Here is a 19,868-nt window from a genome sequence, read left to right on the forward strand (position 1 = left end):
AGAGTGCTCAGTCGGTAATGCAGAGTGTTCAGTCGGTAATGCAGATTGCTCTGTCGGTAATGCAGAGTGCTCAGTCGGTAATGCAGATTACTCTGTCGGTAATGCAGATTGTTCTGCCAGTAATTTTGAGTGTTCGGCCGATAATGCAGTTTACTCTGTCGGTAATGTAGAGTGCTCTTTGAATTAGGAACAATGGATTTTCATGCTATTATTATTATAAAAGTCTATAGTATATAAGACATAATGAACAATTTGTTATATAAATACCTTATTCGTTTCTATTTCTTAAGCTATATAACTTAGGGAATTTAATAAATATAATATGAAGAAATATAATTTTAAAAATGACGGAAATCCTTCAAACTGCGTCTGCACTTTCTTTGGTTTACTTTCTTTTAAATAATTTAAAGCAATTTACATACGCAAGCATACACGCGCATACGCTCCACATTTTAGTTGGGTGAGTTTTTTCCACGCGGCGCTACATGAGCTTGGACTGGTGGAACCCCTGGTTCTGGTGGTTCTAGTCAGTTCTAGTTCATGCCAATTGTAGAGAATTCCCATATCAATTTTTTGTTAGGTCTGTGAAAGAGCATGTAACAAACAGAATATTTCATATAACACTTTATAATTAAATATGACACACAAGTCGTGTTTTGTTTAATTAGTATCCTCCAGTGTTTGTAATAAAAACTCACGCGAGAACTACGCAGACTACGCTCTGTATGAGGAAACGTTTGTTCACGTTTGTTGTGCTAACCTTACAAATCTCAAGTTGGTGAATCGAAAACAACCATGGCTGATGCCGCAGCGAGACAATTGCAATATGAATATAAAGCTAATTCTAATCTTGTTTTACAAGCTGATGTGCGATTGATAGAAAGACGTAGCAGAGATGAAGCTACCGGTGAGGTTATGTCCCTTGTTGGGAAGCTTGATGGAACACGTATGGGTGATAGAGCTCAGCGTACTAAACCTGGAAAAGCAGAGGAACGAAAAGTCAAGCGTCAAAAGCGAGACGAAGCACAATACGACTTTACACGAATGAAAGGTGCAACGTTACTTTCCGAGGGTGTGGATGAAATGGTTGGAATTGTTTATCGTCCCAAAACGCAAGAAACACGGCAAACTTACGAAGTATTATTGAGTTTTATTCAAGAAGCTTTAGGAGACCAGCCTAGAGATATTCTTTGCGGTGCTGCTGATGAAGTACTAGCAGTCTTGAAGAATGATAGACTTAAAGAAAAAGAGAAAAAAAAGGAAACAGAATTACTGTTAGGTTTGCTAGCAGAAGAAAGGTTTGCATTGTTGGTTAATCTTGGGAAAAAAATAACTGACTTTGGGAACGATGAAAAGAATCCTACAAATGAAGAAAATATAGATGAAACTTATGGAATTAATGTACAATTTGAGGAAAGCAGCGAAGAAGATGATGAGGATGTTTATGGAGAGATTAGAGAAAATGACGACGAAGGCGACGAAGGTGAAGAAGCTAACGATGACAGAGCTATTCATGCTGAAAATGTAAGTATATACTATGTTTAATTATGCCAGAAGAAAACTTAGGGAAGTACTTATTATAAAAGTAAAAAAATGTTTTTTCAAATTACTGTATTGTTTTTAGTTAGGTGGCGCAGAAGAAATGAAAAAAGAGAAGCCATTGCATCCTTTAGATATAGATGCATACTGGTTGCAAAGAAGATTAAGCAGGATTTACGATGATGCAATGGTTTCACAAGCACGAGCTGCAGAAGTATTAGCAGTTTTGAAAGATGCTGGAGATGATCGTGACTGCGAAAATCAATTGGTACTTTTGTTAGGATACGATTGCTTCGATTTCATCAAACAGCTCAAGAAATACAGACATACAAGTAAGAAATAATCATAAATAAAAGTTAAATATATAACGCAATTAATTATCTCTATTGGTTACAGTTGCTTATTGCACTATGTTGGCGTCTTCGCAGTCTGAATCAGAACGACAAAAAATTCGAAATAGGATGAACGATGATCCTGTATTAGCAAAAATTTTGCGTCAATTGGATACAGGCAAAGGCGATGATGATGCTGACGAAACAATGGAAGCAAGAGCGCAACGTAAAAGAAGAGAGGAGAACGAAGACACTGGAGGTCCTGGTGGGCAAGTTCAGGGTACAAGGAATCTAATAGATTTAGACGATCTTATGTTTGCGCAAGGCAGTCATTTCATGGCAAATAAACGTTGTCAGTTGCCCGATGGAAGTTTTAGAAAGCAGCGAAAAGGTTACGAAGAAGTTCACGTGCCTGCATTGAAACCGAAACCGTTTTCAGAAAATGAGAAACTTCACCCCATCGATCAGTTACCGAAGTATGTGCAACCTGCTTTCGAAGGTTTCAAAACCTTAAATCGAATTCAGAGCCGTTTATACCAAACCGCTTTAGAAAGTGACGAGAATCTATTACTGTGTGCGCCGACGGGTGCCGGTAAAACTAACGTTGCACTTTTGTGTATGATGCGTGAAATTGGAAAACATATCAATTCCGATGGTACAATTAACACCGATGAATTCAAAATAATCTACGTTGCACCGATGCGTTCGTTGGTACAAGAAATGGTTGGAAACTTTGGCAAAAGATTGTCTACGTATAACTTAACTGTATCAGAATTGACGGGTGATCATCAATTGACGAGGGAACAGATAGCTGCAACACAAGTCATAGTGTGCACTCCCGAGAAGTGGGATATCATAACACGGAAAGGAGGCGAGAAAACTTTTACTTCATTGGTCAGATTGATCATCATCGATGAAATTCATTTGCTACACGACGAAAGAGGACCTGTTCTAGAAGCTTTGGTTGCTAGAACAATCAGAAATATCGAAACAACGCAAGAGGATGTAAGATTGATTGGTCTTTCGGCAACGTTACCAAATTATCAAGATGTCGCAGCATTTTTACGGATAAAACCAGAAACAGGTTTATTTTACTTTGATAACAGTTTTAGACCTGTTGCATTAGAACAACAGTATATAGGTATTACAGAGAAAAAAGCGTTGAAACGTTTTCAAGTAATGAACGAAATTGTGTATGAGAAGACGATGGAACACGCAGGTAGAAATCAAGTTCTTATTTTTGTACACTCGCGAAAAGAGACAGGAAAAACAGCTCGTGCTATCAGGGACATGTGTTTAGAGAAAGACACGTTAGGGCAATTCTTGAGAGAGGGATCCGCATCTATGGAAGTTTTAAGGACAGAAGCTGAACAAGTTAAAAATCAAGAACTTAAAGATTTGTTGCCTTATGGGTTTGCTATTCATCATGCCGGTATGACGAGAGTGGATCGAACGTTGGTCGAGGATCTTTTTGCGGATAGACATATACAAGTTTTAGTATCCACTGCAACCTTAGCTTGGGGTGTTAATTTACCTGCACATACAGTTATTATCAAAGGAACTCAGGTGTACAATCCAGAGAAAGGCAGATGGATTGAATTAGGAGCTCTAGACGTACTGCAAATGTTAGGTAGAGCTGGTCGTCCACAGTACGATACAAAAGGTGAAGGCATTCTTATCACAAATCACAGTGAATTGCAATATTATTTGTCTCTTCTAAATCAGCAACTACCCATCGAGTCGCAGTTACTTAGTAAAATGTCAGATATGTTAAATGCAGAAATTGTGTTGGGCACTATACAAAATATTAGAGACGCCGTCACTTGGTTGGGTTACACATACTTGTACATTAGAATGCTTCGCTGTCCAAATTTATATGGCATAAGTCACGACAAGTTGAAAGATGATCCGTTACTCGAATTGCATAGAGCGGATCTTATTCATTCTGCTGCGGTAGGATTAGATCGGAGCGGTTTAATTAAATATGACCGAAAGAGCGGCAATTTCCAAGCTACCGAATTAGGTCGTATAGCATCGCATTATTACTGTACTCATGAAACTATGTCCATATATAATCAACTGCTGAAACGTACTCTAAGCGAAATTGAATTATTCCGAGTATTTTCACTGTCTAGTGAATTTAAACACATTAATGTCAGAGAAGAAGAGAAATTAGAATTGCAGAAGTTGATGGAGAGAGTACCTATTCCAGTAAAGGAAAGTATAGAAGAAGCGAGTGCGAAAGTCAATGTACTCCTACAGGCATACATTTCTCAACTGAAACTCGAAGGATTTGCTCTCATGTCTGATATGGTATTCGTCACTCAGTCTGCATCGCGATTAATGAGAGCAATTTTTGAAATTGTTTTGTTTCGCGGTTGGGCACAACTAGCCGACAAATGTTTGTCGTTGTGTAAAATGATAGATCGCAGAATGTGGCAATCGATGTCGCCTCTAAGGCAATTTAGAAAAATGCCTGAAGAAATTGTAAAGAAGATAGAAAAGAAGAACTTCCCGTGGGAGAGATTATACGATCTTGGACCAAATGAAATTGGAGAATTGATTCGAGTACCAAAACTTGGTAAAACTATTCATAAATATATACATCAGTTTCCAAAATTGGAATTATCGACCCATATTCAACCAATCACACGGTCTACTTTAAGAGTAGAATTAACTATTACGCCTGACTTCCAATGGGATGAAAAGATACACGGTGCTTCGGAAGCATTCTGGATTTTAGTTGAAGACGTGGATTCCGAAGTGATACTTCATCACGAATATTTCTTATTGAAAGCTAAATATGCAGCGGACGAACATTTGATCAAATTTTTTGTGCCTGTGTTCGAACCCTTACCGCCACAATATTTTTTACGCGTTGTATCGGATAGATGGATCGGAGCAGAAACCCAATTACCTGTTAGTTTTCGTCATTTAATTTTACCTGAAAAGAACTTACCGCCAACCGAATTACTCGATTTGCAACCACTTCCAGTTACCGCTTTGCGTAACTCGAAATTTGAAACTATCTATACGGATAAGTTTCCACAGTTCAATCCAATTCAAACACAGGTATTTAACGCTGTTTACAATTCAGACGATAATGTTTTTGTTGGAGCACCCACAGGCTCGGGAAAAACTACCATCGCTGAGTTCGCTGTGTTACGTTTACTCAGTCAGAATCCAGAAGGTAGATGCGTGTACATGGTTAGCAAGGAAGCTTTAGCAGAATTGGTCTATACTGACTGGTCGATCAAATTTAATCAACAGTTGGGCAGGAAGGTGGTTCTGCTAACCGGTGAAACAGGAACAGACCTTAAATTACTTGCGAAAGGACAAATCATTATTACGACTGCGGATAAATGGGATGTATTATCGCGAAGATGGAAACAAAGAAAAAATGTGCAAAATATTCAACTCTTCATCGTTGACGAGCTCCAATTAATTGGCGGCGAGGAAGGACCCGTACTAGAAGTAGCATGTTCAAGAGCACGTTATATTTCTTCGCAATTGGATAAACCCACCAGGATTATAGCATTATCAGCTTCACTCGCGGATGCTAAAGACGCAGCTCAATGGTTAGGTGCACCTGCTGCTGCAACTTTCAATTTTCACCCATCCGTTAGACCTGTACCTTTAGAATTACACGTCCAAGGAATAAATATTACTCATAACGCATCCAGACTGGCTGCTATGGCAAAACCAGTGTATAATGCGATACTTCGGTACGCTTCTCATAAGCCAGTTATTGTTTTCGTACCTACTCGTCGTCAAGCTAGATTAACGGCTATTGATTTATTGACATTCACCGCAGCTGAGGGACAACCTTCACGATTTTTCCATGCGGAAGAAGTTGATATCAAACCGTTCCTAGATAGAATGACTGATAAAACTTTGAAAGAAACGCTTTCGCAAGGAGCTGCTTACCTACACGAAGGATTATCTGTAGATGATCGACGTCTCGTTGAACAGCTCTTCGATAGCGGTGCTATCCAAATAGCAGTTGTCACAAGAGATCTTTGTTGGGATTTATCAATCAGTTCCCATCTTGTAGTCGTCATGGACACCCAGTGTTACAATGGAAAGACACACGCCTATGAGGATTATCCTATTACAGATGTTTTACAAATGGTAGCACGTGCAAATCGCCCATTGGAGGATGACGATGCTAAATGTATTCTTCTTTGTCAGAGTTCCAAAAAAGACTTTTTCAAGAAGTTTCTGAACGAACCTTTGCCCGTGGAAAGTCATCTGGATCACAGATTACACGATCATTTCAATGCTGAAATAGTGACCAAAACGATTGAAAATAAACAAGATGCTGTCGATTATCTAACATGGACTTTCTTGTATAGGCGGCTCACACAAAATCCAAATTATTATGGATTGCAGGGTGTTACCCATAGGCATCTATCAGATCATTTATCCGAATTGGTTGAAAATACTTTGAGTGATTTAGAACAAGCGAAGTGTGTTGCCGTCGAAGATGAAATGGATACTTTGCCCTTGAATCTTGGAATGATCGCTGCTTATTATTATATCAATTACGCAACGATCGAATTATTCAGTCTTTCTTTGAATAATAAGACCAAAATCAGAGGTTTATTAGAGATCATTTCGGCAGCGGCTGAATACGAAACTGTTCCAGTTAGACAGCGGGAAGAAAATCTATTGAGAAGTTTAGCTGCACGCTTGCCGCATGCTCCGCAAGCTACAAGAATGGCCGATCCTCATGTGAAAGCACAGCTTTTGCTGCAATCACACTTATCCAGAATACAACTTGGTCCAGAACTTCAAAAGGATACCGAATTAGTGTTAAATAAAGCTGTAAGGTTAATTCAAGCTTGCGTAGATGTCCTCAGTTCATCTGGTTGGTTAGCACCTGCAGTTGCTGCTATGGAATTGGCGCAAATGGTCACTCAAGCAATGTGGTCTAAAGATTCTTATTTAAAACAGTTGCCACACTTTACTTCTGAAACTATCAAACGTTGTACAGACAAAGGAGTGGAAACTGTATTTGATGTAATGGAACTAGAGGATGATGATAGAAATCGTCTCTTACAGTTGTCCGAGTCACAAATGGCGGATGTTGCTAAATTCTGTAATCGTTATCCTAACATAGAAATGTCCTATGAAGTTCAAGACAAAGATAAGTTGCGCAGTGGTGGTACAGTCAATGTTATCGTTCAGCTTGAAAGAGAAGACGAAGTTACAGGGCCAGTCGTGGCACCATATTTCCCACAGAAACGCGAAGAAGGCTGGTGGGTTGTTATCGGTGATCCAAAGACTAATTCTTTACTGTCTATTAAAAGATTGACACTACAACAGAAAGCAAAGGTCAAGCTTGATTTTGTAGCACCGGCTCCTGGACAACATTCCTATACTTTGTATTTTATGAGTGATGCTTACCTAGGATGCGATCAAGAATACAAATTTAGCATAAACGTTGAAGAGTATGAGTCAGATGCCAGTTCAGGCTCAGAGTCAGACTGAGAAAATTAATTCACATTAAGTGTTACACATTTCACGTTCATTAATTGGAATTAGCGTGTTACTATTAAAAGAAATTCATAGTGATCCCATTTTCATTATTCAATTTTATGTACAAAATATCATCAATCAATGTATTTAAAAACAGATAATGATAAATTAGCGACAAGTAAGATTGTATTGACACGGGAACATTGTATATATACATATAATTTTTTATTCAAACAGAAATTTGTAGCAAACAATTGTCTCTAACCATCGACAGTCGGGAAGAAAGAACAGTTAATTGAATGTAATTTTATGTATGTAGTTTTAATTTTCTCTTTTTTTTTAGTATTTAAATATGTATAATAATAAATACAAAAAAGAAAAACAAGGAATTCATCTTATTAACCTCATAAAAATAATAAATTTGATATATTAACTGATATGATGTAGTGTTATAAAGCAACGAATCGTATTAATTGTGTATTTAGAAAAAAAATAGAAAATAATTAATTAAATGATATCAGTGGCGCTATCTTACTGTAAAGGTTGGAACTATTTTCACTACAAACTTGGGCGTTTTACCACCGATGGCGCCACTATTAATTAAAGTGGTGCCATCTAGCAGCAATAGTGGGAACTATTTCCACTACAAACTTGGGCGTTTTCCCACCGATGGCACCACTAGCACTATTATTATTATTATTATTGTCTTTATTATAGTGCATGGGTATCTCCCATATTGCAACAATTTTCAAGCTTAGCCGTTCATGGAGCAGCTTAGTGAGTGATAGCTTTTCCGGATACACCCACTCATACTTCGAAAATTGACATGTGCGTCTTATCAATCGTGTGTATGACGATTTATGTTTTGATTTAAAGTTCCACGTAAAGGTGGAGTGACAGTGTGGAATCATGGCGGATCCGTTGAGTTTGCTGCGGCAATACAATGTTAACAAAAAGGAGATAATCGAACGAGAAAATCAAATTATTTTCGGGGAATTCTCTTGGCCAAAGAACGTAAAGACCAACTACTTGACATACGGGTAAGTTTGCATTGGCTCGACTACGGTTAAATTTCGACAGCTGTAACCTGGAACTGTTCCACCATTATATTCCACGCAATGTCTATTTCCATGAAATAATAAACAAACTGTGAACAGATTATCAACATTTCAGTGAATTAATTTGTATCTTTTAATGACATTGACTTTTAAGTACCGAAACGAACAAATGTTTTCAACTTGTTTTCTTTTATTTAATAGAGTAGCGTAATAGTAGTACTACTTGTATATTTTGATTATACGAGTAAGTAAAAATAAAACAAATCAACGCGATGGTCCTCTTCAAATAAATGTTTAACAACGCACATTGTCTTTCTACATTTAGAACAATTTTAGAAATACTAACAATCTTTGGAGTAGCAGTTTTGGGATAGATGTACATGTTTTCATTCAAAATTATTTCTGCGAAAGTTTATTATGGTGTTTGGGCATATGTTTAAATTGAACGAAAATATGAGTATTTTAATAAATTTAAGAAATCAAAAAATTGGAGTCCTACATCCAGCTATGCATTGATTAACCGCTTTATCTCGTTCCTACAAGTCTGAAAGCAATTGGAAATATATACTTCATCATAGATGTAATATTTTGAGTGTTAGAAAAGACAAAACTACATAATGTGTTTCTTTTTAGATCTGGCAAGGAAGGAACACCAAAGGAATATTATACTCTCGAGTGCCTCTTATTTTTACTCAAACATGTGCAACTCACGCATCCTGTGTATGTACGCCAGGCAGCTGCCGAGAATATCCCAGTTGTGCGTCGACCTGATAGAAAAGATTTATTGGCCTATCTCAACGGCGAAACTGCTACGTCAGCCGCCATAGACAAATCCGCGCCACTGGAAATTCCCACGCAAGTGAAACGAACTGCCGAGGATGGCCTGGAGAGTGGATCCTCGAAGAAACCACGTTTCGAGGAAACACATGTTCAAAAGGTCAAAGAACAACTTGCAGCTAGGCTGGATGCACCCAAGGAAGCTTCCGTCACAGTGGACAACATCAAATCTCTTTCAGAGGCAATGTCAGTTGAAAAGATTGCTGCTATCAAGGCTAAACGTTTAGCTAAGAAACGTACCACGATTAAAGAAAACGACGATATCGGAATGGGATCTGATTTACGTGTTATATTGATGGATGTCGACGACACTAAGGATATAGTCTCTAGGGAAAGACAATGGAGAACGCGTGCAACTATACTGCAAAGCAGTGGAAAGATATTTGCGAAGAACATATTCGCGATACTCCAGAGTATTAAAGCCCGCGAGGAAGGTAGACAGAAAGGTCCCGCCGCTCCCACGCCGATGGTTACACCGCGTTCTACACCTATGCGCCCGTTACCTCAGCCAGCTGTTTACAATCGTTACGATCAGGAGAGATTTATTAGACAATCGTCGGAGACGGAAGGATTTAAAATTGACACGATGGGTACTTATCACGGTATGACTCTGAAATCTGTAACGGAGGGCACCAATCCAGCAGTCAGAAAACCACAGAGCAATCCTTCGTCCACTCCCAGTTCCGGTTTGCTGCCGACTTCCGCTGCTAAACTTACTCCTCAGCAAGCTGCGCAGAACAAGCGGCCCAGCAGGACACCCATCATCATCATTCCGAGCGCGAATACATCGTTGATTACAATGTACAACGCGAAAGACATACTTCAGGATTTGAAGTATCTCAGCAACGAGGAGAAACGTGCATTGGGTACTAAACGTGAGAACGAAGTCCTCCTGCAACGTCGTAAGGATGGTGGGCTTACAGTTCCATACAGAGTAGTAGACAATCCACAGAAACTCACAAACGCAGACTGGGAAAGGGTTGTCGCTGTGTTCGTAATGGGTCCAGCTTGGCAATTCAAGGGTTGGCCTTTCGATGGCAATCCTGTCGAAATTTTCTCAAAAAGTATGTATATTTGAAGGAGTTAACGATATTTTTTTAATGATTTTACTTTACGTCGCATTTTTCAATTTTAATTGAATATAACTTGTAAACTAAACGCGACAGTTAATTCCGGTTTGCGGCATTGATTTTCTAATAAATTATATTAAAAAACGTAATCGTGTCTATATTTTTTGTACCGCTGAATTATGTTAATGACGAGCGTCATCTAACACGGTTTATCGTTACTTTTCAGTTTGCGCGTTTCACTTAAAATACGATGAAATGAGGCTGGATGCAAACGTAGCGCGTTGGGCGGTAACAGTAATCGAACTGAGTCGGACAAAAAGACACTTGGACCGAGCTGCATTAATGGTATTCTGGGAACACCTCGACAAGTAAGTATATGCATAAAAATGTCTTGTTCATACTACTCAAAACGGTTGAGGATAATTCAAGGAAATAAATTAGATATCAAGTATGATAGAGATTCTATGTGTTTAGTATTAAATGTATAGCTTGTATTTGTATTAGTTTTATGCGACTATGCACAGATTGTATACGTTACGATACATCTAAAAAGGTAGCGTTATTACCATTTACGAAGAATTAACCATACAGTGCAATTTATTTTTTATTATAAACACCATAATTTGTGTTGTATCAGTACGAATATGCATAACTTTTTTTACGTAGAATATTATTTTATTTTTCCTGATTTTGTTTAAAAAAATGAAATATATTTTGACCATTAATCATACGTTTTTCATTGTGAATATCAAATGGACAGAAAAGAGTGTATCGGATGTTTGATCGGATAAATGATATTCTGCTATTAAAAAAGTTCAGGAAACCTTGCTCTAGTCGTTTGAGTACATCATATCGAGTGATGTTTTATAGTATTAATTTCAATTCTTACAGACATATGATCAAGAACAAACCACATCTTCGATTCTAAATTGGATTTCGTTTGGAACAACGACGAATATTGTGGTACGCACGGTTTTCCTCAAAGAGTGACGATGAATGTACATACATTTGATGAAACTATCATCTCTGTACATATATTTCTGTGAGACGCGAAATGATTGCGAACTTGGCAGCGATTGCACCTGACGAAGGCTAATTTCCATACGTTCTTTCCATGCGAAGGCGTACACGCAAGAGTGGCGGCGTACATCGAACCTAGTTCACACGTGTAAACGTTGTTAATCTGGATCGTAAGATTAATACTTTTATGTAACGTTTACATAGTGTATTTCTTAATGGTAATGGTTATTCTAGCGCAAAACTGATGTGCCTATTGTTAAGCAAGTAACCATTTATTCTTAAAGACAGACGACGTAAAGAACGCAATGTTTGGTATATTCGTATCGTATACGTACCAAAAAAAAAAGAAGTAAAATTTAATTCACGTCCTGTGAAACGTTTATGAAAGAACCAAATAAAGATAAACGATACAAATTTATTTACGTTACTCCACTATCTGTGTTCAGTTCTTTCGTACCCTTTATTTTGATATTGCGAGGATTGCATGGATTACATTTCTTGGGACAGTGTTAAATTCCTCGTGATTCAAAACACGAAGGATTGCGGATTCCTCGAGGGGCCAACCGTTGTTTGCTCTTCCCAAAACCGAAGCGAAAGCAAACCGCTTCCAGGCATCGACGATATCGGCACTGTTTGTACAGACAATTGAATCTTTCTAACTAGATTACTGCCGCCCTATTAGTTCAGCGGGTACGATGCTACTGTGAAACTTTATAGCCAGTTCCCAAAGAAAACTTTCCACTTCATAAATAACCGAACAAAACATCCTCCCAAGGGAGGACATTCTTATTCGATGAATAAACTAGCCGATATTTTTATTTGACATTTTCTAAAAGTTCAATGTTTAACACTAAACCTATCGAAGTCTCTTTGACATTGAAATATCTCCGGAACTGTGCATCAGATAAAAAAAAGTGGATAACGAAAGTTGTTCGTCTCGAAGAGGAACATCCAATGATACCAAACTTGACCGCCACTTGGAGCTCATTATAACTGACGATTAATCAGTTATAAACTGCATAAACTACATTAATGTAGAAGGAATCTTGAACGTTATCGGCGTTATCGTGTGTGAAATTTCCACGTGGGCTTAACGAGCTCCTCGCGAAGGCGAGCCACGAAGAGAGCTGGTATCAGCAAGGGAATATCCGTGATCGGTAGACTTTAATCTTCAAAGTTCAGAACAACGAGTCGAGCTAAGTGAAGCGTGTTCGCGACAGGCATCACTTGCTCCAACACGTGCCCCTCTCCACCGATTGACCTTTGACCCTCAAGCGTGAAATAAAACCTGTTAGAATAGTTCTCGGCGACCGTAAAACTCGTGGAAGTCTACAAACACATATTTTTCCTGGCAAGTTAATTCTTTATTTTTTATTCGGGTCGTCAGAGCCCGAAATTTTCTCTGAAATGAAACGAAGATAAAACTATCTAATTATGTACGATTGCACGATTGCACACGTAACACGGCACTAGATAACGATTCTTGTATTACGGTAACGAGGGAGCAAGAGCGAAGGAATGTCCCTAAGTACCAGAGCTCATGTGGGATAGCACTGTTGTATAATGCGAGGAACAAATATAGCGATCTACTCGAGGCTCGCTCGAGTGGTCTGTTAAGCCTTGTCGAGTACAAGCCGCGAAACGTGTTTTTCCCTACTGAAAAGCTGTTTGTTGGCTACAGGCTGTACTTAATGGATCTGGGTTAGGTTCCTTTTTATTTTTTCGCGTCGGCCATTGTTTTCTCGTACTCTTAACACGTCGACTGCCGAACCTATTATCATAAAACTTTCCTATTTAATTCGTCTCGCAGCTTTAGCACTTTTCATACTTTATATGTACTTGTAAAGTCTCGTACCTTTATTTCGATAATTTGAAGATACAAACCTTCAATAAATCTTATCTTTTTCTTTTAAACGGTTTATAATTTCGCGTTTTATTAGATATCAAATGTAGCGACTTCCTAAATTGCATAATTTGATTTAAATTGATAAAATTCACACGGACATCTGTACGTTTCATAAGAGTGTGTTAAAATTACAAAATTTCGTAATTTTATATCACTTGGTCATTTTAAATCGTAATAGGCTCGTATGATTTGTATTTAAACAAAGAACAATCAAGCAAAGTCTTGTTAAAATCCTTAATTAAATAAATCCACGGAACAGCTCCCTTGACACAAAATTTTCAACAGTGTAGATGGGTTACATTCTTAATTTTAGAATAAAACACGGATTTATCGCGCAACCTAACCGATTCAGGGAAACTTGTAGCTACACTGAGCGCAGTTGGGTTGCACGCAGGGAATACCTGGGAGTACAGGAGGTAAATGGAGGAAGCCTGGTCTAGAAGGAAGATGATCGGTGACCTGGGCGTAAACGTGGTCCCGTAGCTGCTGCTGTATCCCTGAATTGAAGTAATTGTTATACTGTACGTTCAGTGCTACGTTGTCCTGATCGTGTTGCGCGGTGTTCTTGATGGGTAGCCCGTCCGCCACGATGCTCTTTGGGAACTGGTCCGGGACGATGTTCAACAGGCAGTAGCCGTCCCCGTAGAGGCTCCTCGATAAGCTGGAGTAGATCGGCGCCAGCATCGTGTTCGCGAGTTGATCTGTTGGTCTGGTCTCGCCGATTGTCTGCGCTGGCGGTCGAAAGGCGGAGGCGTACGCGGTGGAACCTAGCCCAAAACTGTCGCTGGCAAAGTATTCGATCGCCTTCAACAGGTCCTGACCGCATCTCTGCAACACCAGCTGCAGCACCGAGAGCTTCGTATTGGGGAAGAGGCGTGCTAAAGTGTCCACCGAGGTCTGCGACACGCTACTCTCTTTTGCGTCGTCTTGGCTCTTGGCGCTGAACAAGATTTGGCTCTTGTAATTTGCCAGATCTTCGACAACCGACTGTGGACCATAGTTTAACAACAGACACGCTTTAAGACATCGCTTTGTCGAGTTATCGTTATTATCACAAAAGGTACCTCAAGGAGGCACGCGCAGCTATGATAGGCAAAATTTAAGAATTTTGTTTTCGTTATTTAAATTCATACTTTAACACATTCACGTCGGCATGTACCATTGGTGGCTCACACATAAAAAACTAAACGCCCACATATATGCGGCCAAGAGCGTGAGGAGATTAAATTTAAATTTTCAATGTCATCGTTAAATTTGTGTTCTTACTGGACCGAAGAAAATAGTAATTTTTAAGAAATCGATTCGAAATGTGATTTCGCATATGTAAACTTCGCGTCAAAAATCGAAGGATCTAGTTCAAGTAAGTAGAGGACACCTTCATGGAGGGAGAAGGTACGCTACTCCGTTTCCTATCGAAAGATTCTTTTGCCCACATAGTGTCTCCGTAATAATGTATTATGAATTTTTACCAATCCCTGCTCCAAGTCCTCCAATCACTTTGAACAAAGTAACTTCTAACTTACAATTAGCTCTTTCCGATACGTACCGGAGGCTCGTGGCACTGATCTTTCAACGAGCTCTCCTTCTTCGAGTCTTCCGCCGTCTCCTCGACCTCTTTCCGAAGTAAATCGTCTTCCTTGCTGGCGTCTATCGTAGACTTGGGCTCGGTGACAGCCATTCCAAATATTTTCCCCGGGGGAAGTCGACTGAGCTTCTGACCAGTCGCTACTTTGGCCATTTTTAGGGCGATCGCATCCTCGGCTGCTTGCTGTCTCTTCAAGGCCACCTTGTTGCAATCCCAAATATCATTTGTAGATAAATACAAACTTGGAACAAATTACAAATATTCGTATACATTTTGATTTAAATTAAACAAATTCACGTGAAAATCTCTAGAATCATTTTCATCCACCGAACTCTGGTATCTTTTTCGTCTAAAATTTTCTCTACTTCCATTTCTGTGTTTCCTACCCCTTCACGTTCTCTATTAAATGTAGAATCGTTTCGCCCTCCTTTTCGCATATTCTGCACATCCCCGTAAGGATCTATGTCGAAATGACAACATTTTTATGTCGTTTTTCATAAAACTTGGGTGGTAAATTTAAATCGAGATATGCCCATATGATTCTTATTTAATCAAAGAACGATCGAGTGAAGTTTCGTTAAAACCTTCCATTACATAAATTCACGGAACAACTACATTAAACCTCTCCTATTTTCGCACGATCCACAGGTGAAACAATCGGTGTCATTGGCCGCTCGATCGATTCTATTGTATAATAACAGAGGGGAAAATCCGCGTGAATGAAAAAAGGAGCGAAGCCAGATCGGATCACGGCTTCGTTTCCAATTTATAAATGGACCCGCCGCTTAGACGATACTGCATATGTGTTTTCATAACGGCCAATGTCAATATGGATACATATGGGACCATTTGGCACGCGTTATTCCCGGCTGGACCACCCACTATATTGTTTCACATCGGGGATCATCGAGGAAGTCCGACAGAGTCCCTCTTTTAGATTTTACGTTTCCCAGACAAAATAAAGTGGAGCGAGCGGGATTAGAAATCTCGACTTCAGAGATCGGCTGGATCCTCTAATTCCTCCAGTCATAGCGGATCAACCCTTAAGGGAGTATTCTAGTGTAGAACTTTCAAAATATCGATTTGTTTTACATTTTGTCAAAGTGTAGACATTTATAAATAACGTTTCGACGTTTTGTTTGTGCGCTATTTTCCGAGAAAACAGTATTTCCAAATTTCCGTAAGCTTGTCCCATAGCTTTTGCAATCAATTTACAAAAAATGTTCGGTTTTTTGTTCTAGGCTGAAATCGGTGTGCTCGATCCTTTCGCTAAAGGATCCTTGCGGCTAAAGTCGCAATTTTAGAAGAAAAACATATGAACAAAAATTAACGAGTATATACTCGTCATGACACAAAATACTGCCATTTCTCCGTGACGGGTATACTCGTCCAACCACTCGTGTGGAAATCGACTGCCAGTAATTTTCTACATACAAATTTGAGAACAGGTATTCATATATGTGTGGTTGTCCTGGGACTCAATTCGCAATTTTAGAAGAGAAACATATAAACAAATTTTCTTTTATGCATCGCTATGCATTTAATAAAATACTCCGCTTGAATTTTTCACTGTTTTTAATCAATTTCTGAACAAAAATTCGCGAAATTAGCTTATTTTTGGGAGACCCGGAGTGGCCTTACTCCTTAAGGATCGCTCTAATAATGCGCAACTGACTTTCAACCCTCCCTACATTTTTTCTGCCTCTCTCGCATGAATTTACGCTGTCATGCTCGAGGACTGCGTGGACCGAATCGAAAGCCATAGGTGGACAAAGTATCGAGTATCGTAATGCCTGTGCAAACAAAAATGAAACGCTACACCGAGCGTTAATGGATTTAATTCCCCCTTCTGGGCCCCTCGTTGATCGACTTTTTCCAAGCGAGAGGGTGGCGGAGCGGAGGCGGGAGAGAGGATCGAGTGGCACAAGTGCCACGAATGAAACTGAATCTGTGTTACAACCCTTTGTCGTCGGAAAAACCACCGACGCGATTCACCGAGGAGGGCGACAACGATGCGCTGTTTTTCCTGACTGGAAAATAACAGAGGGCGAATCGGCTGTGGTAAATATGGAAGGTGATCCGATTCGACGACACGCGCGGCAAATTGACCTTTTTTTGTCCGTGGTTCCACCTGTTTGTCGAGACGCTTCATTAACTCTTTTGCGACGAGAAACTGAAACCAAAGCTGCATGCATACGGACGATTGTGTTGTAATAACAGAAGTGCGTTAATCTGATCCGCCGTGTGACGCACGACTTCTGACGCGACGCAACGGTGCCGTTTTCGATATATGTATGTACGAGTGGGTACGAGAGTAATTAGGATTTAGTTGCGTACAATATCGTTCGAATGAAACGAAACTATTTGGAATTGAGAATAATAAGAGGAAACTGTTTATTTCGTGTGCAAACATTCAGGTAATACACTGCGCAACAAAATTATTCATAAAAAAATTTGGTCATTTCTCAAACGCGCCTAACTCCGTCAATTTTCATTGTATCGAGACAATATTTCTTTTTTATTTCGTCGGAAATTATTTCAATCTACAGAGAGAATTAATGACATATGGATGCGAGTCGATGCCGCACCTCCGTGTTCTGATAGCTACTAGGTACCTTTTTTCTTTAAAAATTTGATCGTTTAACGGTGGTATCTGGATCGCACTGATTTTTTTCGGAAATAATAGACAAACCATCGCAAACGCAGTTTAAATGCACAGTTTAAGCCCTTGCACTATGCCCGAACTCGAAAAAAGTCGCGCCAAACCCGTTGCATTAAATTTAACAACGAGCCTGGCTCGTGATTTTCAAGTTTGGCCTAAAATTTTCATCGTGAGCCTGACTCGTGATTTTCAAGTTTAGCCTAAAATTGTCACATAGGCTCTTCGGGTCTACTATATTTAAATATCTGTCGAAAAAGAGCGCAGGAAGAATGAAGAAAAATGGCAAAGAACTTTCGATTGATCCTAATAAAATCGTAAAAGGGTAAAAAGATCCACAGCGAAGCAGTCGTTTGGTAAAAAATGGGGAGATAGAAATTGGAGAATTAGCCTAAAATTTTCATCGCGAGTCTGACTCGAGATTTTCAAGTTTGGCCTAAAATTTTCACAACTAGTCAGACTCGTGAAAATAGTGCAAGGGGTTAACAAGCAATTCGAGAAAAGTGACAAAAGGGCCTTTCATTCGTTTATTAAAAAATTCAGTTATTTCAAAGAAAAACTTTCTGTACCTTTTTCGTGAGATCTATGACGAAAAAAAGTATCGATTCAGAATGTCCATCATCAAAGGAGCTACGTAATGTCCTGACCAGCAGACTTAAAAATTCCCCAAAAACCTTGAAAATATTACATCTTGGTTTGATACGTGTTCGCCTAGAACACTGCTGTTCCATCTGGAGCTATCTAACGCACTTTGTCGTGTCTGCGAGGGATACTTGAAGCGCAGCCCTAGATACCGTCTGCGTCTGAGAACCATGCTCAAGAGTGCAAAGGGTTAACATCGAGTGGAGCTTACCTGAGCAGCCATCACCCTCTGTCTCTCCGCTATCAAGGAACATTTCGGACAAAGGCACTCGCGATAACGGCATTCCCTTTTGTGGCCCCTCAGCCAGGAGATCAGGCCGTGATTTCGACAACGCGCGCATTTCGGTCTCCTCTGTTTCACCTGGCCCTCGTCTTCGACGTTCTCCGACTTGTTTCTGCTCTTTCCTCGCAGCATCCTTCGAACGATCCTAAGCTTGGAAAACAATCGAAACCCAAGCTGTTATCCGTATCTATTCCCTCCTAGTTATTCATTTTCGCGAAACCCTGCGATGTCCACCGGTCGCGAAAACGCGAGCCAGACAACGAGACACTTTGAAAGATTGCGAACTAGATGGGATCGTCTAACGAGCCTTTCGACGATCGTTGATCTTCGACTGAGTGGCTTCCTCGTCGAAAGAAATCTCTCGGCGAAGATTCGGACATCTCCATCGACATCGCTCCCGATTGGCTCCGCGAACATCGCGCTACGTGCTTCCAGCATCCCCCCGGTGAACCAGGAAGACAAACATCCACTGGACCACCCTTTCTCGACGATTGGTTCCCCGATGTTTGCTCTCCTCGCCACTCCTACTCGGTTGTTTGGCCTCTGGCTACGCGAGTCTGGCCTCCCTGACACTCTCGATGTACCAAGTAACGAAAAGACACGCTTATTCCTCCAACGGCCCCAGGATTCGTCTGTTTCTCGTCGATCGATCGTTACACCAGTGTTTCTTGTTCGTGTTAACGTGATTCTTCCTGCGATGCGAGGACCTGCTGTCACGACCATACAGTGTAAAATAAAATGATTTTGTTTATATTTAGACGTATGCAGTGACTCGAGCAAGTATTTCAAGAACATTCTGAAAATGATATAATGCACTTGCGACGACAAAATTATTGTATCGCGAGTTCTTTGTATCATCTTCCAAATATCTGGGAAGAATTAATAAAATTTCACCATTGTGTCTAACAAGTTACACTTGTAACGCGTGGTGTATTCGACGCACCTATTTGCTAAGGATCTTATTACAAGTTTGCAGCTCGCTGTTACTCGCTATTACTCGTTAGAACAATATTTCCTTGCGAGTAATACCGATTACCAGGTCTCACCACGTGGTGGTTGCTGCGAGTACAGACCCGAAGAGAGATAGAATGAAACAACAATTTCTTTGATCTCCCTATGTACAATCTTAAAAACTGTTCCATCCGACGCGTAGGAACAAATTACGGGAAGGCCAACGAAAGTTTAGATCATTCTCGCGAAGCAAGGCCATTTTTTAGAGCCGTTCTGATATTGCCAGGAATATCAGTTTAGTTTTAGTTTAGAATTTCGTTCGTTTTCGTCCTCGATAGCCGTTATTGTCCTAAAGCGCCCCATATACACGATACGATCTGTTGTACAACACGTCGTACGACCAACCGTTTCGACGGACCCTTCGAACGTATGAATAGGATTCCATCGTCTGTTCCCGTACAACAGTACGATCCGTTGTACGACGCGTCGTACGAAACGCTTGCAA

General features: G+C 39.9%; 3 protein-coding genes across 3 annotated transcripts; 2 read left to right on the plus strand and 1 right to left on the minus strand.

Annotated features, from left to right (window-relative positions):
* The first annotated feature begins 514 nt into the window (after nt 1-514).
* Nucleotides 515-7,954, plus strand: LOC128891633 (U5 small nuclear ribonucleoprotein 200 kDa helicase). Its single transcript, XM_054151276.1, has 3 exons — nt 515-1,524; nt 1,625-1,871; nt 1,936-7,954. The coding sequence occupies exons 1-3, from the start codon at nt 796-798 to the stop codon at nt 7,362-7,364; spliced, it is 6,405 nt and encodes a 2,134-aa protein (XP_054007251.1). The 5' UTR covers nt 515-795; the 3' UTR covers nt 7,365-7,954.
* A 160-nt stretch (nt 7,955-8,114) lies between these two features.
* Nucleotides 8,115-11,767, plus strand: LOC128891641 (parafibromin). Its single transcript, XM_054151288.1, has 4 exons — nt 8,115-8,392; nt 9,044-10,311; nt 10,544-10,685; nt 11,209-11,767. Exons 1-4 carry the CDS (start codon nt 8,262-8,264, stop codon nt 11,243-11,245), a joined length of 1,578 nt encoding a protein of 525 aa, XP_054007263.1. The 5' UTR covers nt 8,115-8,261; the 3' UTR covers nt 11,246-11,767.
* Nucleotides 11,768-13,252: 1,485 nt separating this feature from the next.
* Nucleotides 13,253-18,556, minus strand: LOC128891651 (doublesex- and mab-3-related transcription factor A2-like). Its single transcript, XM_054151308.1, has 3 exons — nt 18,341-18,556; nt 14,790-15,029; nt 13,253-14,230 (listed from the first exon to the last, which is right to left on the minus strand). The coding sequence occupies exons 1-3, from the start codon at nt 18,542-18,544 to the stop codon at nt 13,592-13,594; spliced, it is 1,083 nt and encodes a 360-aa protein (XP_054007283.1). The 5' UTR covers nt 18,545-18,556; the 3' UTR covers nt 13,253-13,591.
* Between the last annotated feature and the right edge of the window lie 1,312 nt (nt 18,557-19,868).

Source organism: Hylaeus anthracinus, unplaced genomic scaffold (genome assembly GCF_026225885.1).
Source record: "Hylaeus anthracinus isolate JK02 unplaced genomic scaffold, UHH_iyHylAnth1.0_haploid 12002, whole genome shotgun sequence".
Classification (NCBI taxonomy): Eukaryota; Metazoa; Arthropoda; class Insecta; order Hymenoptera; family Colletidae; genus Hylaeus; species Hylaeus anthracinus.